General features: G+C 57.3%; 1 protein-coding gene across 2 annotated transcripts; it reads right to left on the minus strand.

Moving 5' to 3' along the window:
• Window positions 1-192: 192 nt before the first annotated feature.
• Window positions 193-25,795, minus strand: TTC38 (tetratricopeptide repeat domain 38). Of its 2 annotated transcripts, XM_082422212.1 has the most exons (14): window positions 25,496-25,795; window positions 24,388-24,465; window positions 21,541-21,622; window positions 20,015-20,186; window positions 18,962-19,135; window positions 17,625-17,700; window positions 14,071-14,190; window positions 11,188-11,247; window positions 10,300-10,338; window positions 8,253-8,334; window positions 6,299-6,464; window positions 4,993-5,152; window positions 4,696-4,769; window positions 193-2,526 (listed from the first exon to the last, which is right to left on the minus strand). In XM_082422212.1, the coding sequence occupies exons 1-14, from the start codon at window positions 25,778-25,780 to the stop codon at window positions 2,433-2,435; spliced, it is 1,662 nt and encodes a 553-aa protein (XP_082278338.1). In that variant the 5' UTR covers window positions 25,781-25,795; the 3' UTR covers window positions 193-2,432. The 2 variants fall into 2 exon arrangements, with proteins under 2 accessions (XP_082278338.1, XP_082278339.1); XM_082422213.1 differs by lacking the exons at window positions 20,015-20,186; window positions 21,541-21,622; window positions 24,388-24,465; window positions 25,496-25,795 and adding an exon at window positions 19,812-20,008.
• Window positions 25,796-27,156: the final 1,361 nt, after the last annotated feature.

Below are 27,156 nucleotides of genomic sequence, written 5' to 3' on the forward strand. Positions count from 1 at the left end.
CCACTGCATTCTGATGTGCTAGTCTCCCCCCTCTCCTCTGTCCATGGCTCCTTTCTGAGCTCCATCATCTCAGGATCCTGCTTAAGTGGAGAAGAAAGATGGGGCCAGACAGACCCAGGTGCAAATCCCAGCTGCAGGTATTGCTCAAGAGCCTTTGCGTTGCAAGTTACAGAAAACCAGCTTCAAGGTGGCTTCAGAAAAAGAATTTATTAGCTTGAGGAACAGGGAAGTCCAGGAATGGCCCTGGCTGCTGGCCTGGAAGGAGAGAGGGGCTTGAAGGAGGGTCCTGGGTCGGATTGTCCCCCCAGCGGCCTCTCTGGGTCCCGCTCAGCTTCCAGCAGGCTGCCTTTGTTGGGCCCACTGGCCCGGGAGCTCCACGCTTCCCTCTGCCTGCCAGGGCCTCCTGAAGACAGCGGCCAGGTTGGTGTGGCCTGTGCTCAATCCATGGTCCCAAGGCCCGGGTTTGCCTGACTCACGACTACAGGGCCACTGCAGCAGGAGCCCAGAGGGTCCTAGATGCGAGGGCTGTTGGCCCAGGTGTCAGATCCCCACAGCCCTGTGGGTGTCTGCGGGGGGTGAGGGTCCCCAAACACCCACTCCCGATGCTCTTCCCCCTGTATCATGTCAGCACGTACTACGTGCTCAGTAAACACACCAATTGTTAACAAGTTGTTGCTGCTAAATCTTCATCCATCTCTTCTCTTGGCCTCCTCCTCTCTTCTATCAATGGCCTACCTACCCACTATAGATTCGTTTCTTCCTTTCCCCAGTAGATTCTGATTCATTTTTTAATGCACTCATTCAAGGGATCATTCACCAGTCATGGGTTCACTGACAGGTAGTCAGTGCAGGCTCTGTGCTGGGTGATGCGGGGACACAGATGCTGTCCCTGATCTGAGGAGGTCACAGCTGGGGAGAAAGGTGCAATAGCAAGGGCTGTGGGGCACCAGCCTGCAGTGGGAGAGCAGAGGCCTTCCTGGAGGAGGGAACAGGGTTCCTGCTTCCCTGGCCAAGTTGTGTCTTGCTTGGAACCAGGAGCGGGGAGGGCAGACGGCGCGTGGGCAGGCTCTGTCAGGGGAACTGGCAGGAGGGGACAGCTCAGGATGGGAAGGCAGGCTCTCCCTTGGGTTGTGTCCCTAGCTCCTGGGGATTAACAGCCCCTCTCTTGAAATCCCATTGTAATTACTCTGTTCTTGGCTCACTGCCCAGCCCCACACCCAAGTTCAAGGAGAGGCCTGTCTCCCCAGGACCCAGCCCAGGCCTAACAAATAGAAGATGCCCATCCAGCAACAGTTAGTCAAAGGAACCGATTAACTAATTTATTTTAATCCCAGGAATTTGTCTCGTCGATTTGCAGGTGTCTGCTGCCTCCCAGGAGACCTGCCCCCCTGAGTCTCTAGCTAATTTCAATTTGCACTGAAGGAACCTGAGAAACATCTATGGGCTGGGATCGCCCCTCACAGCATGGCCAAGTCGGCACATTCTCCTGAGACCCGCAGCGTGCTGGCGGGGGTGGTGGCCGTCAGGGCCAGGTTACTGATGGGGAAGGAGACCGAGGCAGCATTTATAAAACTGGCTCAGATCTTGTTCAAGCCACGTCACAATGCTTTGGTTTTTGCCACAGCAAGGCAACCTCTGAGCTCAATCCTCACACCCCAGAAAGCACACCACCAGCTCAGTGAGTGTGCATTCCTATGATTAAAAGCATGGCTGACAAAGGAAACCAGGTACCTGAGGCCCCTTTACGAAGTGCAGCTTAGAATAAAGAGAAAACAAGCCCAAACCAGTGCCACCAAAGCCCAGGGAGAAGCTTGAGGACATCTCTGCAGAGACAGCAGAAGGGCCGAGGCCCCAGGCAGCAAGGTGGGGGTCCCTCTCCCAGGAAGCACAGGGGCCTGGGGTGAATGTCAGTAAGGCCTCCGCTAACTGTGACCCTGGGCAAGTCACTCCCCCGCATTGGTACCCTCACCCAAAAGGTCGGACAACAGAACCTGCCTGGAATACGGGGAGGAAGACAGAATGAAGGGGTTTATCCCAGGGGTAGCCTAGGCTGGGGGGGAGGGGTGCCCCCAGGGGCTGCGTAGGAGACTCCCCTCCCCCAGCTGAGCCCAGCACCAACCCTTCCGACCCTTGACCGACCAGAAGGTATAAGGGTTCCCTGGGAAAATGCAATTTGCAAGGCAAGTGAAACAGCGGTCCCACTTCGGCTCTAACTGCTTAAAACTGCACCCTGGCCCTTAACGAGGATTAGAAGATGCAGAATCACGTTGCAAATTGATTTCTGTCCCCTCTTCCTGTAATGCTGCTGGTTACAGGGCTTCGCGCTTCACAGGCCTAATCAACAGGCTCCGGCTACTTGTAACCCTGCGAAGCCAGTGTGGCAGCTGGTCTGATGGCCGGGGAGGCTCCTTGGGGCAGGCGGCCAGGCCGGCTCACTGCAGGAGGTGGACGGCGGCCGCCCTGCGGATAAGCCTCGCAGTCAGTGGGGAGTTGGGCTTCAAGGCGTCTCGCTCCATCAGAAGGCTCCTGGGGAAACAGAGACAGGCTCTGTGCTGGAACCTGCTAGAATGTGGGGGGCGGATGGTCCCTCCACCCCAAGGCAGGACACAGGCAGCATGGGCTGGGGCCGAAGTGGCAGCACGGGCTGGGGCCCAAGTGGTGGAGGGAGGGGACGGCATCACGGCAGAGGGTACTAGAGGGACAAAGGCCCAGAGGCAGGACGCCAGGGGTGGGGACCAGAGGGAAGGTGGGCGGAGATGTGAGGATGAGAAAGCGTGGACTCCAGAGCCCCGCGTGCTCGCACTGGCCCAGGACGGCCGGTGTTCCAAGAGCATCCTGACAATGCCCCCAGCGATGCCCGAGTGCAGAAAATTTCAGGGTGAGCACATCCCCGTGGCCTCGTCTGCCCCAGGAACTTGGGGCCCATCCTCCCGCCACACAGAATGCTGGGACCAGAGGGTAGAGCACGACTGTGGGGATGGGGGGGAGAGCCACGCCTGAGAATGTTCCAGGAAAGCAAGTGGCAGAAGAGATGGTGTGGGAAAAATCGAACTTTCAACAAAGAGAGAATCATTTAAGGCAAAGACCCCAAACAATTGACGACAGCGATTCTGTGCACTGAGGGTGCAGTTAAGGGGCCGGGGCCTGGCACTTGGGGCAGGGACACCATGGCAGGGGGCCGAGGGTTTCCACCTTGGACGGGAGGGGAGCTGAGCTGTGTGAGGATGGCAGGAGGGCACCAGGGAAGGGGCGTGCCTGTCACCCCGACAGCAGCAGGCTCCCCTAGCACTCCCAGGGGCAGATCCCCTACTGCGCCCCCACCGCCGCCCCCACGTGGACCTTGTCACCCCGCCCGTGTGCTGGCCCCAGCTCCCCCGCTCAAGCCCACACCCTCCTCTCTGTCCAAAGGGCCCCAACCTCCCTGCCCAGCTGCCACCAGAGGTGCCACACCAGGCCTGGAGCTCCCCAAGCGGCTCCACCGCTAGAGAAATGCATGTGGCTTTGCACGTGGCCACGGAGGGGGACAGCGAGGGGCAGGCGTCCAGGGCGCTCCAGGGTGTGACCATTTCCAGCGTGTCCATCCAGGCTCAGGTGTGACACAGCGTCCACGCCTGTTTCACCAGCACCTGCACTGCTCGCTTTGGAACGGTCGTCGGGGCAGCCGGGCCCTGCCCACCGTGGGCCGCCCGTGCCTGTGCTTGGACGCTGGCGCTTTCCACCTGACCTCTAACCTCGAGCGCCCAGCAAGGGCCTCCTGGGCCCTACGGTGCAGCCTGGACTTGCAGCGGCAGCTTCGGTGGGCCTCACGACACCCCTTCTGCCCACCCGGCACCCCTTGGCTCCCCTCTTTCCCCTCGGCGTTCCAGGAGGGCCTAAGGGACGGGGCGGGGGTCACATCTCCCCCCAGGAACATAGGGGCTGCTGCAGGTCGAGGTGAGTGGGGTGTGGGACAGCAAATGCTGCCGGCGATGGCTGGCTTCACAGGTAGAGCTTTCTTCTTGGGGTGCCCCTACCCTGACACCCCCAATCCTCCAGCCACACCCCTCCTCCTAACCAGATCACCCCGGCCTGGTTAAACTCGCTTGGTTTCAGGCCTCCCTGAGAATGTCACCTCCACCAGGCACCCTCCCTCCCTGACTCCCGCCCACTCATCACAGCGTCTTGGGCAATACGCCCGCCCTCATGGCAGTTGTACACATACTTGTGGGATTGGTTGCCTCGTGTCAGTTCCCACAGGAGAGGTAAGCTCCACGCAGCCTGGGCCTGGTTCTCCTGCCCACCACTCCCCACCCCGCCGGCACCCAGCACAGGTAGGAGAATGTGAGCTGAGGCCCAAAGGATCGGTAGCGTCGGCAGGTGCGAGAGAAGAAAGGATGTCCCAGGCAGAGGGTGTGGCACATGCAAAGGCCCAGGGGCCTGAAAGAGTAACTGTAGCTCACTGTGGCCAGAAATGAGGAGTGGGCTGGGAGGGCAGGAGGGTGGGCCTGGGGGTGGGGGTGGTCAGATCCTTTGGTCAAGTTGAAGACGCTCACAGGGGGAGAAGCAGGCATCCCCGTAGCCTTGCATCTCTGCCTCAGAGGTGGGCACCACCTCGGGCCAAGGGAGGTGGAAGCCTGTGGGGAGACCCCCGAGTGAGAGGGGGCTGTGCTCGGGGTCCTTCCCAGCTGGGCTTTGGGACCAGAACGAGGAACTCACCGGGCCACGTTCTTGTGGATGCCGGACGAGCAGTTTAAGGCCGCGTGAATCAGTAACTGGTTGAAGACGTCTCTCTGAAAGGTCAAGTGGGCACGTGAGGCTCTGTGACGTGGGACGAGGGATGGGGACGCCTGCCCCCTCCCCGCTGCAGGCTGACCTGTTCTCAGGGACAAGCTTACTGGGGGATGTGAACGGCAAGGACTCTCCCACACCGTGGGCGCCAACACCGTGGAGACAGAGGCTGTGGGGCACAGGGGCTCCCGGACTGGGGCCCTCGCGCTGCAGCTGCTGGCTCACCTGGGCGTTGCTGCCTCCGATCTGGACAAGCCGGTAGCGGATGGGCTGGAGCAGTTCCACCACGCCGTCGGGGTTCCCGCTCTGGGCCTCCACCAGGGCCTGGCACAAAGGCAGCCCCACGTCGCGGGCCAGGAGGTGCTGGTAGTTCTCCCCTGGGGACCTGCCGGCCCGAGAGGGTGCCCTCAGCGTCCTGCAGGGCCTCGTGCTGCCCCCCGCCCCGACTCAGGCGCCTGAGGAGGGGGCTGTCTCCTCCTCTGCCTGGCATCCCTGGCTCCGTGCCTGACACAGTAGGTGCTTTGATCAGGTGACCTGACAGAGGACAAGCCGCCAGGGAGGGGAGAGAACTGGGCTCTAAACTCAGTTCAACTGCGACGCGGCCTTGGGCAGATGCCCCACGCCTGGCCTCAGTTTGCTCATCTGTAAAGTGGGAGTAGCAGTGCCGCCCTCGCAGGGCAATGCAGGTAAAGGCTGGCACTGGAGTCGGCGCCGGCCCCTGGAGTGAACAGCTGTGGCAGGCTTTGTCTTCCCGTTGCCCTCAGGTGGCGGTTGGTCTAGGTCGTGAGGGCTGGGGGCCTGAAGCTACGTCCCCAGCCAAAGACCCCAGTTCATGCAGCTCAGCCCTGGGAGGAGGGGCAGGGCAAGCGGCCGTGGGTGGCCACCCTCCCCCAGGCGCCGGGACAAACCACCAGGGTTCATGGGTCCCACAGCTCTAGCCCTACAGGCAGGAGACGAGGGCTGGCTGCCTCCTTGGTGGCCTGTGCTGTGCAGAGCCCGCTTCCCTGGACTCTCTCTGGCCCTCGCTGTGATTGGAACCGGCTCAGAACTGTGCTGGGTGTGTGTCACCATGTCACTGCCCCTCACTCTCCTACCAGCCTGTCCCAGCAGATGAGGAAACAGGCTCACATCAGAGAGCTGAGGCCCTGTAAGCGGCGGGTCTCTCTGGTTCCAGGGCCTCACCGCATCCCCTGTGCGTGACACTGACACTGAGGCCTAGGGGATGGAGAGGCTGCTCTGTGTCCTGGGGAGACCAACTATACCCTCGCAGGGCAGACCCCACGGGGACGCACGCCCGGGGGGGGGGGGGGGAGGGGACACCTGGGGGCACACACTTGCGGGGGACGCACACCTATGGGGACAAACACCCGGCAGGTGCACACCTGCGAGCGGCCCTCCACGCGCGTCTGCGTGGCTGTGCCCACCAGTGGGGCCTCCAGCCCCCCAGGAGAGCAGGGGTGGCGTGAGCAGCCCCCCAGGGCCCCCTCAGCAGGGTGGGGGTCCCCCTGGTGGCCCCGGCCCCTCCACGTACTCGCTGGCATCCCGCAGGGTGGTCAGCAGCTCCTGCGTGGTCCGGGAGTCCCCAGCGCCCAGGGACGCCATCAGGAAGTGCACATCGTTGAAGAGCAGGATGTGGTCTCGGCTGTGCTTCTGGGTCACAGACAGGACATCTTGCCACCGCTCACCCACAGACACCCCTGGGGGCACGGGAGGACACCCGCAGGCCTGGCATAAGCGCTGTGCGCACGGGCCTCTGGCACCCACGGGTGGCTCCAGGTGAGGAGGCCGGGTGACGCTGGCAGGCGGTGTCTGGCCTCGGGCTTAGGCTTTGGGGGTGGGTTTATATTAACTTCGTTTAATCATAAAAGCGGCAGACGGGTAAGGTAGAAAGCAAATTAAAAAAAAAAAAAAAAAAAGCTATGGAAGGGTATTAAATGAAGTCTCTGGCCCCTTTGACAAACCCCAAACCACTTTAAAAATTCTTCCCGTGGTTCTCACTGGGCAGGCACCTGACACAGCACAGCACGGCGGAATTCATAAAAAGCATCCTTCTGCCTTTGAGTCTGGATTTCCGACTCGACAGTCCCTCCTCTGCTCCGCTCTCCACCACCACCTCCCGCCCCCTGTCCCTCTCCGCTCCTGCAAGTTACCCGATTTTTCCTACTGCTCCTAGCGGGCTCCTCCCGTGACCTTGTAGTTGCCCTTGACTTCCGTTTCTCCGCCTGTCAGTTGGATGCAGCTCTGAAGTTTCCACCCTGCATGCTGAGGGAGCAAGTGGCCTTCCTCCTCCCTCCACCGGCCCCGAGGCACCCACACCGTGCCTCCCAGCCTCCAGGCCGGGCCCGTCCCTTCCTGACCCCTCCTCAGGCGAATTCAGGGGGGCCCAGGCCGCGCCTCCACAGGCGAAGGGTCAACAGGACTCGACTGCCCCCAGGCCCCTCCCCTCTCCACCGAGTTCCGGATGGTTTTGGCTGGACAGAGACACAGGCCTCCACCAGCCTGGGTTCCGGTGTCCCGGCCTTATCACCTGGATGGCCGTGAGAGCCCCTCACTGTTCTCCCAGCTCCTCACGGATGCCCCGGCCTCCAGCCCGGCCTCCCCTGGCTCAGCCCCCCTGGTGGACAGAGCCCGGCCAGCCCTGCCCCGCGGGCTCCCCGCAGACCAGATGAAAGCCACACTCTTCACCCTCCCTCCCCAGCTCTCAGCCTCCTCTGCTCCCCTGAGCATACGGACCCCACACTCCGTCACTCATCCCCACAACGGGCCACTGGCTTCTGTGTCTTGGGGGCTTCAGATAGGCTGCTTCCCACCTGTAACATCCTGTCCTGTCGCCACCTGGCAAAACCCTACGTTCCCTTCCATGGCTCACATTTCACCTCTTCTAGGAAGCCTTCCCAGAGCCCTCGGAAACAGCCAGTCCTGCCCGGGCCTCATCCCCACTGACCCAGGACCTACAGTGGGTACAGGTTTGGCTCTGCTGAGCCTGGGGGAGAGGGGAGAGCTATCTGGTACCCCAGTGGTTGGCCATAAGCCTTCCGTAGCCCTCAGGGCTATGGCCAACCCCATCCAGGCTCCCTGGAGAGCACTGCATGACACTGTTGGGAAAACCCTCCCTCTGAAATCCCAGGGAGTTGAGAAACTGAGGTGGCGCCCAAAGACAGGTGGCCAGGCGCCACCCGTGCCATGCAGGCCTGGCAGGTAGGCTGTGGGAACGGCAGGTGCCAGCAGGATTCCGGAGCCTGAGGCCTGCATACCGAGGAGCGGAGGGAACTGGGAGAAAGGGCAGCAGTGGCCTGGCCCACTGGCCTCAGGCCAGCCGGAAGGCAGCCGCAGAGCTGGTACCCGAAGCCGCGCCGTCCCAGGACCGGGAGCGGGCCCTGGAGAAACTCGCTAATGAGCTCCTGCCGGCCTGAGCCCAGGCCGTGGCACCGTCCCCTCGTCGGGTGGGAGGAGAAGAGCCAGAGGAGAAGGCCCAGACCGGGTACCTTCCATCTGCAGCCGGTAGAGCATGGAGCAGCTGTCCACCACGTCCAGCATTGCCCCGCTGACCCGCAGGCTGGGGAGGATCTGGAAGACAAGGGCAGGTAGGACATGAGGGGCTGCAGGGACGGCCAGAGTCCACCCACCCGGGCTGCGTGTGGGGCCTGGGCAGAGCCAGCCCTCAGCCAACAGGAGCCACCACCAGTGTCCCCTCCACCCCAACTCTCAGGGCCATTGCCCTCTCCGAGGGCCTGGACCACTCCAGGTGCCCAAGGGACACTGGACAGACTTGAGAAAGAGCCCACCGCACTGGCAGCTGGGGGAGCACCTGCCGGGCCCTGGCACCTGTCACCTCCTGCCCCCAGCCCTGGACTATGATGGCAGAGAATCATCGCGCCCGGCCACGATTCCACATTCAGCTGGTCTACGTCTCACGGCACGCAGCTCTTGTCACCCTTCACTCTCTACTACGAAATCCCGACAACTCGAGAGGATGATTTATAAGAAACTTTACTGAGTGTTTTTCTCTGGGGTTTAGATCCTCAAATTACAAGCATTTCTGTGACCCCAGGCTCTGCTATTAAGCCCATGGTGGGGTCCCCAGCAGTGCAAGTTAGGCTTTTTTTCCTAACTTGCAGGGAGGGAGGGGGAATAGGGAGTTAGTGTTTAGTAGGCCAGGAGTTTCAGTTTGGAAAGATGAAAAAGTTCCAGAAATGGATGGTGGTGATGGCTGCACAACCACGTGAATATACTTAATGCTACAGAACCGTACGCTCAAAAATGGTTAAAACGGTGAAATATGGCATGTATATTCTACTACAGAAAAAAAATTCCTGGGGGGCTTCCCTGGTGGCTCAGTGGTTAAGAATCCACCTGCCAATGCAGGGGACATGGGTTTGATCCCTGTTCTGGGAAGATCCCACATGCCGCGGAGCAACTAAGCCCGTGTGCCACAACTACTGAGCCCACGAGCCACAACTACTGAGCCCACGTGGTGCAACTACTGAAGCCCACGTGCCTAGAGCCCGTGCTATGCAACAAGAGAAGCCACCGCAATGAGAAGCCCGCGCACCACAATGAAGAGTAGCCCCCGCTCGCTGCAACTAGAGAAAGCCCGCACACAACAACGAAGACCCAATGCAGCCAAATATAAATAAATTTTTAAAAATTGAAAAAAAAAAAGTCTGTAATAAAAAAAAAAATTCCTGGGAGTTCCTGATGGTCTAGTGGTCTAGGGTTCGGCGCGTTCACTGCCATGGCCTGGGTTCAATCTCTGGTCAGGGAACCAAGGTGCTGCAAGCCACGTGGCTCAGCCAAAAAAAAAAAGAAAAATCCTATGGGCAGATCAATGTTTTTACCAAAGAAAAGCAATCTAAAATGACTGGAGGGGGACTTCCCTGGTAGGGCAGTGGTTAAGAATCCGCCTGCCAATGCAGGGGACACAGGTTCGAGCCCTGGTCTGGGAAGATCCCACATGCCGCGGAGCAACTAAGCCCATGCGCCACAACTACTAGGCCTGAGTTCTAGAGCCCGCGAGCCACAGCTACTGAGCCTGTGAGCCACAACTACTGAAGCCCGAGCACCTAGAGCCCATACTCTGCAACAAAGAGAAGCCACCACAATGAGAAGCCCGCGCACCGCAACGAAGAGTAGCCCCCGCTCTTGCAACTAGAGAAAGCCCGCGTGCAGCAACGAAGACCCAACGCAGCCAAAAATAAATAAATAAATAAATTTCTGTTAAAAAAGAACATACAAATACATTTAAAAATAAAATAAAATAAAGTAAAATGACTGGAGGGAAGCCTGAGATTTCAGAGATGACTAAATGAGATGTGCAATCTACCAACGCCCACGGGCAAACAGAGTCAAATCCCGTTCTGGGTTTCGACACCGCTCTGCGAGAGAATCAACGCCGTGAGGTCTTACACAAGAGCTGTGCTCTTGCTCCAGCTGTGGGTCTGGCTGGGGTAATACTGATTGGCTCAAAGATCTGTTAGAGACTGAAGGGTAAATCGCTGCAATAAACCGAATCGGGTGCAAGCGTGGACTTACGTGGTCATCATAAATGGTCAATGCGGCCTCGTATTCGCCCTGGAAAAATGAAGTTCCGGGATTAACACGTGGAGGAGGTGAAATGTGATGCTGAGATATGAATTGCGAATGGCCTCGACAAAGCCCCCGCCCCACAGCCGGGGTGGGTCTCGGGATGGGAGGAGAGGAACCCACCTCTGCCCCAGCCCTTCGCTCCCCCGTGTAGAAGACACAGCAGCAGCTGCTGCTGCTGAGGGAGCCCTTTCTGCGAAAGCATTATTCTTCCTATGAAGCGCTTGTCAAGCGGCTGCCAGCTTTTTCGTGTATTTATTCTAGGATTGTTTTCCCCTTTATTTTCCTTACTGCCCATTCAGCTGGGTTCACTGCTTTCTTGGAGACACTGTGTCACTGCATTCTGCCTGTCATTACGGGGTCCTCACCTTCCAAGCATTTCTCTTTGGACATTTAGGGAGCTTCTAGATTTTCTCTGCGATAAACTGTAAGACAAACCCTTATAAATGGGAGCCAGTGGTGGAATCACTGGGGTCAAGGGCGTCCCCACACCCTCACTGCCACTGGGGCAAAGCATGCGGAGGGTCCCATGGTTCATTCAGCTACAACCGTGAGGTGGGAGCCTAGCAGACCACTACAGCGGCAGGCGCTCGGGCTACCCTGTCTCCACAAATGGCACACAACACACATGATTTCCGAGTCCAGACAGTCCAAAATACCTAAAGTAGTTTAAGCCTGAAAAGCTATTTGGAAACACGAGTGCTCTTATTGCATCAGGACACCACTGAAATGTGCAATCACGCCGTACTGCTCCACGGGATACAAAGTATAGCAAAAGGTAGAAAAATATTTCTTTCCTTGGACACCTTTATAGGACAAGACAGCCGGTCATCTTACCTTTTCAATCAGATATAAAGCCCAGTGCCAATAATTATGACAAGCAAGCATATCAGAGTCCTGGGGAAAGAACGAGAGAATGAGAGAAAAATCTGACAGCCTGTCGGGGGCAGGGGGGAAGCAGCTGTTGTTTTGTGCCAATGCAGAGCGCCACAGCTCTGAATGCAGGAAACACTTCCCAGGCACCCGCCCCGGCCGGCCTGTGCCGGCGAGTCCACGCCCCATCTTCTCCTTTGGCTCTGAGCCTTGGCGAGTGGTGTGCCTGAATTTTCTGAGGACGCTGAGGCTGCGGCAGGCTGGCATCTTAGCCCCAGAGCGAGAAGGGAGGAGAACCAAAGCCTCACCTTCCTTAGGTGTGGAGTGGAGAAAATGAATAAGTCTATCCGAACGGCTGCAGAGGCCCACTGCGTCCAAACAGTGCGATGCATCCAGTAAAACCCTACAGATCAGTGAGCCCAGGGCCAAACTCCCCGCAGGTCCTGGCAGAGCCCACAGAATAAGGGGAATGGGGTGACATCTAGACGGCTGCAGCTGGTACGCTTTTGGCCCTACCATGAACACTAGCCTACAGGGCTGCGGCTGACACTTCCTTCTCTGCCTGGATACCACCTCCCATCTCCTGGAAAGGAACTGACGATGCCTCCTCCACGGCCCACGTCTACCTGGCACCTGTATTTGAGGATGCCAACCCACCCAACTCCCCTCTCCCTTACAGGCCACTGTAGGCCTTGGTGCTTTTGCTTAAGCTGATCCTACATCTCCCTGTCCTTTGCCTAGCAAACACCTACTCACCCTGCAATACTCAGCTCATACATTGCCTCCTCCAGGAAGCCTTCCCTGACTGCTTCCCCCTCAAGCCCAGTTGGGTGGGATGCCTCCTCTGGGTTTCCACATCCCCAAGAATGCCCCTGGCATGGTGTGGTCATGCGCTGCTGGGGAACTGCTTGTTCCACTTGACGGGCCTTTTGAAGACAGAGAGGTCTCGGTGGGACTCTCAGTGGGGTCCCCAGGAAGGGGCACAGCCTGGCGCAGTGACTGGAGACTGGACTGAGCCACAGCCAACTGCCTGGGGCAGGTGCTGGAGGAGGAGGAAAGGGAGCCCCAGGCCACATCGTCCACCCCAGGGCTGTGCAGCCAGGCCAGAGGCTGGCAGGAGCCACTACAGGGACGTGTGCAGGCATCGGGGGACGAGCGCCTCTTGGAGATGGCCCCAGCCACCTCGGGCCGCCTGCTACAGTCGGACTAACACCGATGGGGACTCCTTCGGGGCAAGGGATTCACAGTTGTTGCAACAGCAGGTTTTCAGGTAAGGAAACTGAGGCTCAGAGGGATCACGTTCTCGTCCTGGGGTAGAGCCAGGCCTCAAGCACCCAGGCCCAGGAAAATTGGAGTCTGGGGGCAGGAAGTAAATGGAATACAAACGATCTGGCCCTGGCCAGGCCTCCACGGCCTCCCTCTCAGAGGACACGGCAACTCTGGCGCTCCCTCCACCCAGAGTCACTACCTGTCGGGGGAGCCCGAGGACAAGGGTTCGACCCACACTGTACCCCCACCCCCACCCAGGGCCTAGCTCGTGCCCAGCGTTTGGGGATCCTTAAAAAGATCTGGGTGTGGGGCTTCCCTGGTGGCACAGTGGTTGAGAATCCGCCTGCCAATGCAGGGGACGCGGTTTCCATCCCTGGTCTGGGAAGATCCCACATGCCGCGGAGCAACTAAGCCCATGCGCCACAACTACTGAGCCTGCGCTCTAGAGCCCGTGAGCCACAACTACTGAGCTCATGCGCCACAACTGCCGAAGCCCGCACGCCTGGAGCCTGTGCTCTGCAACAAGAGAAGCCACCGCAATGAGAAGCCCGCGCACCGCAACGAAGAGTGGCCCCTGCTTGCTGCAACTAAGGAAAGCCCGCGCGCAGCAACAAGACCCAACGCAGCGAAGAAAAAAAAAAAAGATCTGAGTGTGAATCTAATGAGATTATAGTTCTCAAAGGTTATCTTACACCTGTTCGCCTGCTCTACTTAATACCTCTCTGGGAGAAGCCAGGAATCTGCCTTCTTGTAAATTACCTCTCGCTGGCCTGTCCTAGGCCAGGGAGCTGCTGGGAGGAGCTGAGGTGACCATGCCAGTTCCCTGTTCCCCGCCTGGCTCCTGGTCTCTCCGTGGTTCGCTCAATCACTGAGCACCTGCTGCTCGGTGCCAGGCCCAGGCAGAGACTCACTGTCTTGGCCAGCGGTGCCCTGGGAAGCCCACCACAGCACAGAGAAGGGCAGAGCAGCAGACCGCACCTGGCCAGGTAGCCAGGCTGTATGCCAGAGACAAACTCAAGGACAACAGGCGCATGCAGAGAGAGGGCCACAGCAGCTGGGTGCAGGCGGGCGCCGGGAGTGGGAGCAGGGAGGCCCCTGGGCATTAAGGCCCCAGGAAAGAGTCTGGAAGGGCTTGAGGGGTCTGGATGGTACCCACCAGGGCCCTGACCCCCGCACACCAGCCCCACCGACGGTGGCTGGGCCGTCATCCCTCCCATCAACCCCCGGCTGCACCACGTGCTCCCTGAGGATGCTCTGGGGTTCTGGAGTCTGTGTCGAGTCTGCTGGCCAGTGAGCTCACAGTTCTCACCCCTGCTGGGCTCTTGTTTCCCCTTTCTCATCCATTCCTTCTACAACCTCGGGCCACAACCAATTCTAGAAACACCTTCAAAACATCAGCAGATGTTGGGAAGCCGTGGGGTCCCCAGGGGATTCGGTGGCTTGACAGAAATGCCTCCAAGTGGAAGATGAGTGTTCCCCAGAACTAAGCCACGCCTTGTAACTCCATCCGTTAATCCCTGGCTTAACTTGGGGGAACAAACAGAATTTTCCAGGCAGGTGGACGGACGAGAATCGTACCTTCCAGTGGGTTTCTGAGCGCTGCATGAACTCCAATCCATCCTGGACCTCTGCTTTCATCTCATGAATATGGGCGATGGTGTGCACCGACCACGCGTCTGTCAGGTTAACAGATAAAGCCTACGTGGTGGGGGTGTGGGGGTCGGGTGGGGGACAAGTCGAGATAACATGGGTGAGTCAGGCTGCCCGGTGACAAGGCGTCCCCAAGCCGTGCAGGGGCACGAGGGGCCTGAGCAAGCAAGGGGAGTGGGCTCCGCCTCAAAATAATGACCCCAAAGACCAGCCCGTTGACCAAACACCAGATGCTGCCAGAGAGAGTATCACTGCCCATTTCACAGATGAGGAAACTAAGGCTCAGAGAGACTAAGTGACTTGCCCGGGCCCACACAGTTGAGTGGCACTGGGGTCTCTCCAAAGCAGGGGCTCATCCAACCCCCTGGCCCCCAGCCTCCTGCATACAGCTGAGTCACTGCCCAGTTTCCCCTGTGGTGAGAAGTAAGGCCGCCTCCCTCTCGCGACTGCCGTGGAGGCCAGTGGACACTGAGTGTGTGTGCTCCAGGGGCTCTCGGCTGCCCCTCCCGACTAGCACACATGCAAGGACCACACACATGCAAGGACCACATGTGTGGCTTTCCGGGCTCGTTCTGGTATCACTGCTAGTAACAACAAGAGCCGCTCCGATGACCGGTGGACTTGACGGTGACGGCATGGCAGGCGGGACACGAGGTCTGACTCCCACCTCACGGCAGGTAGTTTAGCTCATGGCTACTGAGCGCCTACTGATCCTGGCACAGAGCAGCGAGCCGAGGCTCACCATGGGCCTGTGGACCATCCACACGAGCCCAGGTCCTCCACACCTGATCACGGGGTCCCCCCAGCCCTGCCACCTCAGGCGCCCACGCCTTCCGCAGAAGCGGAATTGGGAAGGCCCAGCACCTTCAGCCCTGGCCTGGCACCTGCTGCGGGGTCTATGCTGGCAGGTGGTTCCCAGCAAGCCCCACCTCCCTGCTGCAGCCCTGACCTGCATGGGCCCAACCAGTCCACGTGGGGACACAGAGAAAGGCCACGTCTGTAGGGAACGATGGGCAGCCCGGGGCAGAGCCCTGCAGGACCAGGACCCTTTAGGAGACCCCAGAGGCACAGCTGAGCAGGCTGAAGGGACCTGCTTAGCGTGCTGTGGAAGGCAGAGGCTCATGGCAGCAGGGCTGCTCTCATCCCCCTGCTGGGATTAAGCTCCCCCCTCACTGAGGGGTTCCTGACCGGCTCCCTCCCCAGGTTCCCTGGGACAGAGTCTACACGGCCAGAGCGATCCGGCCCTGCCTGCCCCCAGACTTTGCTCCCAGCACCCGGCCCGCCCACCTCCGCCCTAAGTCTCAGTCTATCAGGTGCTCCGTGCCCCTGAACTCTGGCAGCCGCTCTCCTTCCCCGACAGCTGCCCTTCGCTCTTCCTGCCCTGGGCGTTCAGCCTGCAGACAAGGCCCACGTGTCACCACCGTGAGGCCTCTCCAGACACCAGTGGAGCCTGTGCAGCCCACCCTCGCTCTCCTAGAAGGCTGGCCTTGCCCACTAACTGTCTGTGGTGGGCTGGTGCTGGGGTCAGAGTGTGGGCGCCTGAAGGAGGAGGGGCGTGAAGGGAGCAGAGGGGGGCATCCCATGCCACGGCTTCCTGCTCCTGGCGGGTGTGAACCTGCACCTTTTGGTCACTCTCTGACTTCTTGAACCATCCTGCCAGCCCTCAGGTGCCCACATAGACGGCACCCAATGGGAGAGACCAGCTGCCAAGGTCTCCAGGGGAACCTTCCTACAGCTGACCCCCTTGATGACGGCGCCTGGTCACCCAGGCCATGGAGCCAAGACTGCCGTGAAGCTCCCTGTGCCCCCCGATGGCCTGACTCAGAGCTAAAGCACAGACCCCATCATCCTACTGTCAAATCTGGGCTCTATTCTATAAATAGAGTGGTTGTCACAGGCCCTGTGGGCCCCCGGAGGGTGCCGGCTGTCTCCCAGGGAGGGGTGCTGGGAGCCAACTAGGGCAAAGACTGGGGCGAGAGCCCTGGCTGGGTGCTGGGGAGCAGGTCTGTCCAGGCAGCATGAAGGACTGTGCTCAGGTGGCCTGGGGGGGCCGTGGCTCTGCCTTCTGTGAGCTGTGTGGCCATGGCCTTGGCATCTCTGGGCCTGGTCGCCCTCCTCTGGGCAATGAAGAGTTCAATGCCCCGCTGCAGAGGATCGAGCCGACAGAAGCAGCGTGTACACTGAGTGCCAGCCCTGAGCCAGGCACGGGAGTGGTTGTCACCCCCTTGTGCGTGGCGGCCCCTCCCTGGGACTCAGTTTCCACTCCCGCGAGAGAAGGAGCTGGAGAGGGACTCTGAGAGCCAGAGGTGCTGAGGCTCCCGGGCCTGCAAGCGAGGGACGTCCATGGTACCAGGCAGCCCATCTCCGCCAGCACGGAAGGAGGGGCCTGGGCCGGCAGGAAGCGCTTAGCATCCCACCCTGTTCTGCACCCTTGGCCGCTGCTGCCTCTGGATGGGGGCAGTGCTGAAGAGAAGGGCTGGCCAGCAGGACCCCAACGCCAGGTCAGGGCCCACTGGAAGCAGTCTGATGAAATAAAATTTCTACCTTAAGGCAGGACAAGAAAAATTAAACATAAAGTTCTCTCTCTGGGCTTGTTTGGGCCTCCTCTCTCCCTCCCTAACGTGCAGTGTGCACGTGTGTTACACATCCACCAGCGCTGGGAGTACCTGCTGGACTGTAAAGACCGATTCTCCCCTTTTTTCTGATGCTGGCAAAGTTCTTAAAAGAACGCGTTCTTCCCCCGCTCTCTAGGGGGTCATGGTGACTCATTGCTTGCTTCATCTGTGCTTATCCGGACTATGTATCCTTGGTGACCTTTACGTAAAATATCAGGATGTCATTTTGATGTACGATCCTTTGTCTCCAAAAGGTAGATGGCTGTATGACTGTACCTTTGAGTTCTAACAGGCTGAACAGTTCTCAGAACTTTCTGAGAATCTGCTTCCTGGGTTACAATCCTCAGTTTGGCTCGAATAAAATTCCCTTTTTTTTTTTCCTTAACTTATAGTTCATTGAATTTTCGGCAACAAGTCTCACTCATCACTCATCTGTCAGCTCCTGGAGGCTTGGTGAAGTCAGTGACACTTAGAAACGTGAGGTCCCAGGTGGGAGAAGTAACGCTGATACTCGCTTCCCCACCTACAAAGTCTGGGTCCAGCAGCGCAAACTGTGGGCCCTGGAGACACGGAGCTGGGGGCATGCAGAGCTGCCACTCCGTGTGACCCTGAGCAAGAGGGGTGGACGGAACCCTCCCTGGGCCTCATTCGCCTTCCTGGCCTGGGTGGGGAGTTTGCTGAGCAAGGCGGCTCTGCAAACCCAGGGTGGGGAAAAGGTGACGGGAGGGAGTTGCCCTCTCTGTTAACATGAGCCCTCCTGGTAGGAAACGAGGTCTGGAGGGGGGTGGGTGCAGCGTGCCTGGCGTGCTCTCCTCCACCTGACCCCACTCCACGAGGGCTCAGGCATCTCAGGAAGGGCCCACTTACCTCTTTGGCGAGCTTTTCCGCCCGATCGTAGAAGTTGGTTTCCATCAGTCCGAAAGAATAGATGCCTTTCACGTAGCTGAAAACAGAAGGAAATTATTTTTTTAAAAAGTGCCCTAGAACCGTTCAACCCTCAACATGACCCGTGTCGGTCGAACTGTGTCTCCCCCAAAATGGTACGTTTAAACATATGCCCTAACTTGGAATTAGAGTCTTTGCAGATCATCATCAAGCTCAAGTTAAGATGAGGTCATCCTGGATTAGGGTGGACCCTACATCCAATGACTGATGTCCTTATAAGAGAAAGGAGAAGGAGGAAGGTTTGGACACAGACACACATGGACACACACACAAAGGACAGACAGTCATGTGGAGATGAAGGCAGAGACTGGAGTGATTTCAGACTTGCCAGTCCCCACAGTCACAGGAGCCAATTCCTTAAAACAAATACCTTCGCCCCCCCACCCCACCCCCGCTCCATTTATATATGTAAATAGTATAGATATAGATACAGATATACACATTCTATTGGTTCTGTTCTCTGGAGAACCCTGACTAATACAGCTCTTCGATCTATTAGTCCACTTGACCTTCACAACCATCCTATGACTAAAATGCAACGGAGGTGATCATGTGTGGTGGTCCCTAGGGCTGTTCATGGTTATTCCAGGCCTCCCTCTCCTCCAAGCCCAAAGTAGAGCTGCATTTCCTGGCCCCCTGTGATTGGGTGACTGGATTTGACCAGTGACTCGGGAGCTGCAGGGCACCCCCTTCACTCTGAGCACTAATGCCATTGTGAGTCTCCCAGGAGAGCTCTTTTCCCTCTTAGCAGCAGGTATATCCCGAGAGCAGTTACTTCATCAGCTGGGATCCTGGAGGGCAACAGTGGCAGGGGTGTGGAGCCTCAGCTCTCCTATGATGGACAGTGAGAAACTAACCTTTGTTGTAATAAGCTTCAGAGAAAAAGATCTAGAGGATGTTTGTTACTGCGGCAAAAATTATCTTGTGCTGACTGATACATAATAGTACTACCTCATTCCCAGGATGGGATAAAGATCAAATGAAGACGTGAAGCCTTTCACTTTTTTTTTGGCCGAGCTTTGCGGCTTGCAGGATCTTAATTCCCTGACCAGGGGTCAAACCCGCACCCCCTGCAATGGAAGCGTGAAGTTCCAATCACTGGATCATCAGGGAAGTCCCACCTTTTCACTATAAAGAACTAGGAAATAACAACAGTAGTCTCACTAGTTTTAGGGCAGGGCCAGGAGAGTTGCCATGTTTTTAGGGCAGAGGAGAGAGACTAAGAAACAGAAACAATGTGATTTCCAGCTGGCACCTACCTGCTAAGGGGGATGTCGGGTGTCCAGAAGGGATAAATTCGAGCCACAGAATCTCGCATCTGTTCCTGGTAGCCCAGGTAAAAATAGGCATCGTGGGAAAATTTCAGGGCCAACATGTCTGTCGGGTGGTCCTGGAGAATCTGTTCCCACAGCTCACAGGCTTTTGGAAGGTTCCTGGAAGCCAAGAGAAGTTTCTCAGCAACACTGAACACACTTCACACACGAGGAGTGGAAAAGGCTTAATTTCCTGCCAGTGTCACAGCCTGCACTGAACTGGCTAAAAGATACATGTAAGTTTCTACGTTAGGTTGTGGCTCAGAAAATTGAAAAGCCTCAGTGGGAAGTTTTACTCTCTAACTCAAGAAAAAAAAAAAAAAAACTAGTTTAACAAGTTACCAAAGACAATTTCACCTGAGACCGTGAACCAGCTGCAGGAAGCCTGAGAGGTGGAATTCCACCCCTGTGCTGACATCCGCACACACTTGCCAGGAAGACCAGGACAGAACTCTCTCTTGTCACTGCGTCAGAATGCCTGTAGCATCAGCTCAGGTCACCCAGCTCTGCGGGCATCTCTCCTGCCCAAGCAGACACAGGCGCTGTCCTGGGGGCAGGCGTCAGGGTCAGGACTCCCACACACAGGGGGACGGACAGCCGTGGGAACAGGGGCAGGGGAGACCGGAAGACTATAAGCAGATGCTCACAGGTGTGTAAGGACCAGGAGCACGAGGGCGAGGGTTTGCTCCTTTCTCCTGTCTCTTATCTGTTTCTGTACTGTGGTCCTACTATTTTTGTAATGAAAATAATAACCAATTTATTTAACAAAACACAACAAGTTGCTTTGAATGCTAACCTGGGAGTCCTAACCAACCACGTCCTCATTCAGCAGTCAGCTGAGGACAGAGCAGCAGGCAGGATGCGATTCTCAATCAGGCGGGCACGGAAGTCAGGGTGAGAATCCCCCCGAGGCCCCCTCTGCACGGCGCAGGGGGCAGCCCGTGGCATCGCCCAGTGTGGCCTCGGAGCGCCAGCCCCTGTCCCAGGGACGCCCCTCACCCCTTGGCAAAGGTCTCTACTGCAGACACGTGCAGCCGTTCCCGCTGCGTCAGGGGCTGAGTTTTGGAAATCTCCACCATCGTCTTCACGGCCAGGTCCAGCTCTTTGTCCAACCTCACGGAGCTTCCGGTGCCAATCAGAATGAGGCCATTAGCGATGGCGTGGCCCAGGGCTGGCGAAAGGTGGGAAAATAGCTGGTGATTCAGACAGTCCCACCCAGCCCAGCCCAGCCCCGCATGTGAAATAAACACCCAACGTCCCAGGAGGGGCAAGCCAGGCGGCCGGTAGGGTGTGTCCCCACCGACAGTCCAGAACTCAGCTCCTCACCGGGCACGTGGAGGGCACTCTGGGGAATGCCAACGTGTGGAGCACCTGCGCCCCCCTCACCAGGTGAACTGGTTAGGGGTTGCCTATGGGCTCCTCTAGAGCCCCACCTGCTTCCCTCTCAGCCGCTACTGTCACTACCACCAGCACAGGGCCTCCCAAGGGCCACCCAGTAGATGCTGTCGGGGGGCTGGTCCCCAGAGGACGGAAACCATGATCCCGTCTTGGCTGCTCTCATTCGCTGAGAGCTCGGGGGCCGCGGAAGGTGGGGGTGGGCCTTGTGGCCCTTGTAGCAGCCTTGCTGGCAGGTGTGCTGGCCCCCAGGTCCTACCTGGGCTTCCCAGCCCCCACCTTGACAGAGGAAGGGTATCCGCTGGCGTTTGGAACTCAGTCCTTGGCCCAGGCTTGGGACCTAGGGCCCAACCACAGTGCCAGGACCACCCATGTGGCCCCTGCTTCTGACCTGGGGCCAGGGTCTGCTCGGAGAACCTGAGCCCACGCCTGGACACTGGCTCCCGTGACAGCTCCCTTCATCCCCTATTCTGCGCCCCTTGCCCTCAGTGGGACCTGGCCACAGTGGGGGTCCCTGCTGCCCTCCCGTCCTCAGCCCTTCTGCCCAGCCCAGAACCTCACCCACACTGGGCCACCCTCCTGGGGTTCCAGAATGCACTGGGCTGACCCCGCCCGCGTGCCTGCCACGCACATGGCTTGCCTGTGATGGCAGCCTCTGTCACCAGGTCGGCCCTCCCCATCACAGCTGCTGTGGAGTTGGCCTCACTAGTGCCCAGAGAGGCTGCAGTGGCCACTTCTTGTGTCCCGAGGGGTCCAGGCTTTGGACTGAGACAGCCTTGTCTGATCCCAGCACCCCAACTACCAGCTGGGTGGCTTTGGGTATATTTCTTACTCTCTACTCTCTCTGAATCTCAGTTTCCTCATATGAGAAATGGGATCAGTGTCTTCCCTGCAGAAGTGACGTACAGTTAAGGAGAACGTTTGAAAGACACCTTCTATAGAACCTGGCATCTTTATGGGAGCAGCTGTTATTCCAAGCACAGTGGTGGCTGTCACCTTCCCTCCCTCCTAACCTGGTCACTTCCACCAGCCCTGCCCTCCCCAACCCAGCTGAGTCCTGCAGTCAGGGAAGCAGTGAGGGGCTGGACTCGTGAAACGGGGTTCCTCAACCCAGGGAAAGCATCACTTACCGAAGGTCGGATCTGCTGCTTTGAGCTTTGACAGGCAGCCCTCAATGCCACCAAGACTCTGGTCATTGGTCCATTTTACGTACTGCAATTTAAAAGGTGAAACAAAGCTGTCCCCAGGGAGTTTTTAGTTCATGTAAATGAAGGCTTGTTTCTAAACCTTGATTTTTTTTTTTTCTTTCTAGAACACTGGTATTTTCTGGACCTTAGCTCAAAGAAAACATAACTGGGTGGATTTCATATGAAGAGACTGAATACACGGAACTCAAGGCACATTTTCTAGGGTTGGTGAGGCCACCATTTCCAAAAAAGAAACATCTAAAGGAAGGTTCTTCCTGACAGGTGACCTGCCCACAGTGTCGGCCTCGTCAGCCCCAAGAGGGACCTTGACATTGGGTACCAAAATAGGAACCTTGCTACTTCCTATTCATTCCTTTAAAAAAGAATCACAGTAAACATTCATTATAGAAAGGAAGAGGCATGAAAGCCAAAAGATCAAAAATATCCTTAATCTCATCTCATTATCATTTTTGACAATTTGGTGTATTTGTTTCTAGTCTTTTTTTTTAATGCCTAATTTTTTAAAAATAAATTTATTTATTTTATTTATTTTTGGCTGCGTTGGGTCTTCGTTGCTGCGTGTGGGCTTTCTCTAGTTGTGGCGAGCAGGGGCTACTCTTCTTTGCGGTGCATGAGCTTCTCATTGCGGTGGCTTCTCTTGTTGTGGAGCACGGGCTCTAGGCACATGGGCTTCAGTAGTTGTGGCATGCGGGCTCAGTAGTTGTGGCGCACGGGCTTAGTTGTTTCGTGGCATGTGGGATCTTCCTGGACCAGGGATCGAACCCGTGTCCCCTGCATTGGCAGGCGGATTCTCAACCACTGTGCCACCAGGGAAGCCTCTAATTTTTTTTTTTAATATTTATTTATTTTTTGTCTGTGTCGGGTCTTAGTTGTGGCACGTGGGATATTTCCTTGTGGCAGGCGGGCTTCTCTCTTGTTGTGGCGCATGGGCTTAGTTGCCCCATGGCACGTGGCATCTTAGTTCCCCGACCAGGGATTGAACGAGCGTCTCCTGCATTGCAAGACGGATTCTTAATCACTGGACCACCAGGGAAGTCCCAATGCCTTTTTTTTTTTTTTAAGATTTAATTATTACTTTTTATTTATTTATTTATTTTTGGCTGCGTCGGGTCTTAGTTGTGGCACACGGGATCTTCGTTGGGGCGCACAGGCTTCTCTCTACTTGTGGCGCACAGCCTCCAGGGGGCGTGGGCTCTGTAGTCTGCGGCATGCAGGCTCTAGTTGAGGCGCGCGAGCTCAGTAGTTGTGGCGCGTGAGCTCAGTAGTTGTGGTGCATGGGCTTTGTTGCCCCGCAGCATGTGGGATCTCAGTTCCCCAACCAGGGATCGAACCCGTGTCCCCTGCATTGGAAGGAGGATTCTTTACCACTGGACCACCAGGGAAGTCCCAGCAAACACATTTTAAATGAAAAATACCTGACCCAGGTCTTAATTTTTAAAAATCCTAAAACCATAATAATGCATTAGATTTTAGAATGTGCCCTATCGGTTGTCCAACTTACATCTACACAGAATTAGCACATGTATTTTAACAAGACACAAGGGAGTTGGCACAGAGACGCAGATGCACAGCAGGGGCGGGGGTAGAGGTGGGGTGGCTGCCGCTGCACTGGGGAACTTTCCTTGTAACAAACTGTGCTCTGCAGAGGCCAAAAGTCGCGGGAAGGGGACAAATAGACAAAGAGCTCAAACGCACACAGTGGAGGCCCTTGGCAAGCTGACGGCATTTCACCAGTTGTTTCTTGTATGGCCCTTATGTTTCTAGAGGTTTCCTTGGCCCTTATGCTGCATGGACAGAATCAGTAGGTAGCGATTTCACCGCCCTTGAAAAAGCTCAGCTCTAGTTTTCCATCAGTGTGTCTAGACCTAGGCGCATCCTGCTGCTATAACTCACTGCAAGAGTCAGCTCAGCTCTCTGGACCTCAGTTTCCCCACCTGTCAAGCAAAGTATTTGGACCTTACCTCTGAGACTCCCCTAGTTCTAAGACTATAGGCTCCTTCATTGGTGTTAGAAATGACTGGTACTACGGTGGAAGGTCTTAGAACAGCCATAGGTGGGAGCAGTATATTCACAGATTAGCCCCAGGAGAGGGGCCCCATGCCTTAAATGGAGGAGCCCCACACCAAACCCTCAGCACCCTCACAGGCCAACGCCTGCCACTTGGGGGACCTCTCAGCCATGCCCTGGGCAGGCAGAACTGTTCCCACGCCCTGGGGGTACAGGTACATGGATTCTGTTGCAGTCGATTTCTCAAGTCTGCATGCAGTTTAAAAAGCATCCATCACTTTGTGAGACATTGACTGTGGGGCTTTGGAGAGGCCTGAGCCATTGGTCCTGTGCAAGGATTCTTGAAAGCATTATGAAGAACGTTCAGGTCCCCGGGAAGCCCTAATATACTCAAGTTTACCAGGAGATTTGGGCAGGAATGGGGTTAACGGGCTGCACTGCTTATAAAATCAGGATAAAGATGTAAAGTTTTGAAAGCTTCAAGTCCCGTGCCTGCTCACGGTCATCGCTGACAAGCTTTACCTGGAGAGCACATCAGCTGACAGGCAGTTTGGCTGTAAACCTAAGCAAGCTGTGTTAGCTGGGCGCTAGAGCACCACTGTGCACGCGTGGAAGTACCATTTACTTGTGGCACGAATAAACGCAGCTGTAAGATGCACCAAAAAAAATTTTTTTGAATGAAAATAAAAACCATTCACCCATGTAAGAACCCTCCCCCTGGACCGTTACAGAAGGGGTCACCACTTCTCTCCACGGGCATACCTGGGTCAGGGTGGCATCAAACAGCCTGCAGGCCTCGTTGCTTGGGGTTGAGAGAGGGAGCCCGGCGTCCTTCCAAGCCTGCACACAGCAAGAAGGGGTCTTATACCATGTAGCCCTCCAAACAAACACGCACGAACCCCAACCCCCAAGCACCGAAGATGCTGACGCCTAGCATCCTGTAGGTATGGGCTTCCATAAGCCCCATCCTTGTGGGGCAGGCACAGACTCCCAGATTTCATAGATGGTGCGGTGTAGAGAGAGCCGAGCCCTGGGTGGGACAGATCCTGATGCAGATCCCAGGGCCCTCTAAGTAGCTGAGTGCCCTCAGGCAAGGTCCTCCCTCTGACCCCTGTCTGGCCCCTCTGTGAAATGGGGCTCTGGAGGACACGTGGGGTGACTGTAAAGTGTCTGCCAGGGAGCAGACGCTCAGTAAGGGGTAGTCCCTGCTCAGGCCGCAGGGAGGTCTGCCAGGGCAGAAGAAGGGCTAGCGCTGGAGGGCAAAACCAGGAGGGTGGTCCTGCCACCTGGTCGGCAAGGTACCAACCACTGAAACGATTCCTCTCATCTCCCCACTCTACCAGGTAGTTCAGACCTTCAGGAAACATCTCCAACTGACTGAACTGTTCACTGTAATCGCTGTCTCGGTGTCTTGCCAGGGGCGCACGGACAGGCGACTCCCCGGTATGGAGAAATGACCTTTACTCCGGCCAGCCCAGCGGGCGGCTCCTCGGAATGGCTGTGCGCAGGTCCCCTCGCTCCTCTGAACGCCCCTCCCTCAAGTGCAAAATGGGCCCAGACTCCCTGCCCCGGCGGGTCCCGTGGGAGACCCTCACTAACGCCCAGCGTCCCCGCTGTGTCGCGCCGGGGTTAAGGGTCTAAGCTTTTTAGGAGGACCTGGGGTCTCCGCGGGGCGGGGCCCCGCGCCGCAGATTTTCCGGGGGCGGGGGTCACAGTAGGGTCCTCTGGTACCTTCCGTGCGCCCAGGATGCGCGCCCGTCTCTCGGGGGCCGTGTCCGCGCCGGACCCCTGGCAGGGCTGATCCCGCCACCCCCGGGGTCGTGGGGTCGTGGGGCCGCGGGGGACCGGGGTGGGGGCGGCCTCCGCATACCTGGCAGTCGCGCAGGGGTGCGGCCGCGGCCATGGTGCTGGGTCGGTGTCGGGGGCGCGGGCTGCGCGCGCCGCCGCGGGCTTCCGGGTGAGGGCGGGGAGTCGAGCCCCGGGGGCGAGGCGGGGCTGGCCCCGATCTCCGCTCGCTCACTGGTCCGCTTCGGACACACCCACCTCTCCGGGTCTCCGGACCCGGCCGGACCCCTCCGGCTCCCTTCTCCGGGGCTGCGGGAACCCGAGTCGGCTCGAGGCGAGCAGCTTTGGTGTGCGCCCCCGCCTCCCCCATCAGACAGGGAGCCTGGGGCGGAAGGGCCAGAGGGCGGGCTGGGAGGTTCCTCCCTGTGGGGACCCTCTGGGAGGCGACTGCAGAGTCCCCTCGGAGGCAGAGGAGCCCGGGGACAGCGGTCGCTTTCAAGCTCTAAGAGTCCCACTCGGAAGCCGCGCGCGCGTGCACACATTCACAGAGGTCATTTTGACCTTGGTCGGGCCTTGCCCTGCACCCTCTCCAGGGCAGAGGTTGGAGTGGCAGGTAGGGAGAGTGTCTTTGAGACCAAAAAAATGTGAGGTGGCATTTTCCCTCCCCTTCCCCTCACCCCTGCAAGTAGCAGGGCCTTCTGGAGGCCCCTAGACCTGTGCCCCTGCAGGGCCTGGGCCTGGAAGCTGGTGTTGGCTGGTGGCAGCAGCTTTGAGCAACCAGTGGGATCAGGGGCTGTGGTAGGCAAGCCCTGGGTGTGGCCATGGGTGTGCAACCTGGACAGTCGTACAGGGCCTCACACTTAGAAAGGCCCCGTGCTTGGTTGAAAGCTCAGCTGTTGCCGTCTTGAAATCCTTAACAGTTTTTGAACAACGTCCCCACATTTTCATTTTTCACAGGGCCCTGAATATCATGTAGTCAGTCCTCTGACAGACAATCCATTAACAAGTGCATCTCTTCTGAATTCCCCACTGCTCACCACCTCCACCATCATTAACGCTAAACCGAGTCAAGACCAGCTCACTTGCATACCGAATGTTCTTCCAGCAGTCAGGCCTGTCCCTTTGATTTCCCTGGACCCCGCTTTATTGGCCTGTCTCCTTTCATTCTTGCCCACTTACAGTCTATCTCCCTCACAGCAGAAGGATGCTTCCAAACTGGAAATCAGATCAGGGCCCTTCCCTGCTCAAAACCCTCCAAAGACTTCCCAACCCACTTGAGATAAAATTCAAATGTATGATCCTGGGCTCTGAGGCTAAGCTTGCTCTGGTCATCGGCCATCTCTCCAACTGCATCTTCTACCACTTTCTCTCCTCTCTGCTCACTCCAGCCCCACTACTGACCTTCTCTCTCGTTCCTGCCTCCACGCATTTGAACGTACAGTTGCCTGTGCTAGTTATGCCGCTCTCTAGCTCTTTGTGAGCCTTGCTCCCTCATTTCTTGCTGATCTGCTGGCTCAGATGGTGCCTCCTCCAAGAGGCCTTCCTTGACTCCCCTATCTCATCCTCATTTCTGATCTCTTAACCTGCCTTATTTTTCTTCGTATCACTTATCACACTCAAAATTACACATGTTATATCATGCCTGGGTTATTTTTTATTGTCTCTCACTCCCATTATAATGGAAGCTCCATAAGAACTGGGCCTAGGGCTGATGCCTAGAAAAACTCCTGGTATGTAGTAGGTGCT

The sequence above is a fragment of the Balaenoptera physalus genome (genome assembly GCF_965194825.1).
Source record: "Balaenoptera physalus genome assembly, chromosome: 13".
In the NCBI taxonomy this organism is placed as follows: Eukaryota; Metazoa; Chordata; class Mammalia; order Artiodactyla; family Balaenopteridae; genus Balaenoptera; species Balaenoptera physalus.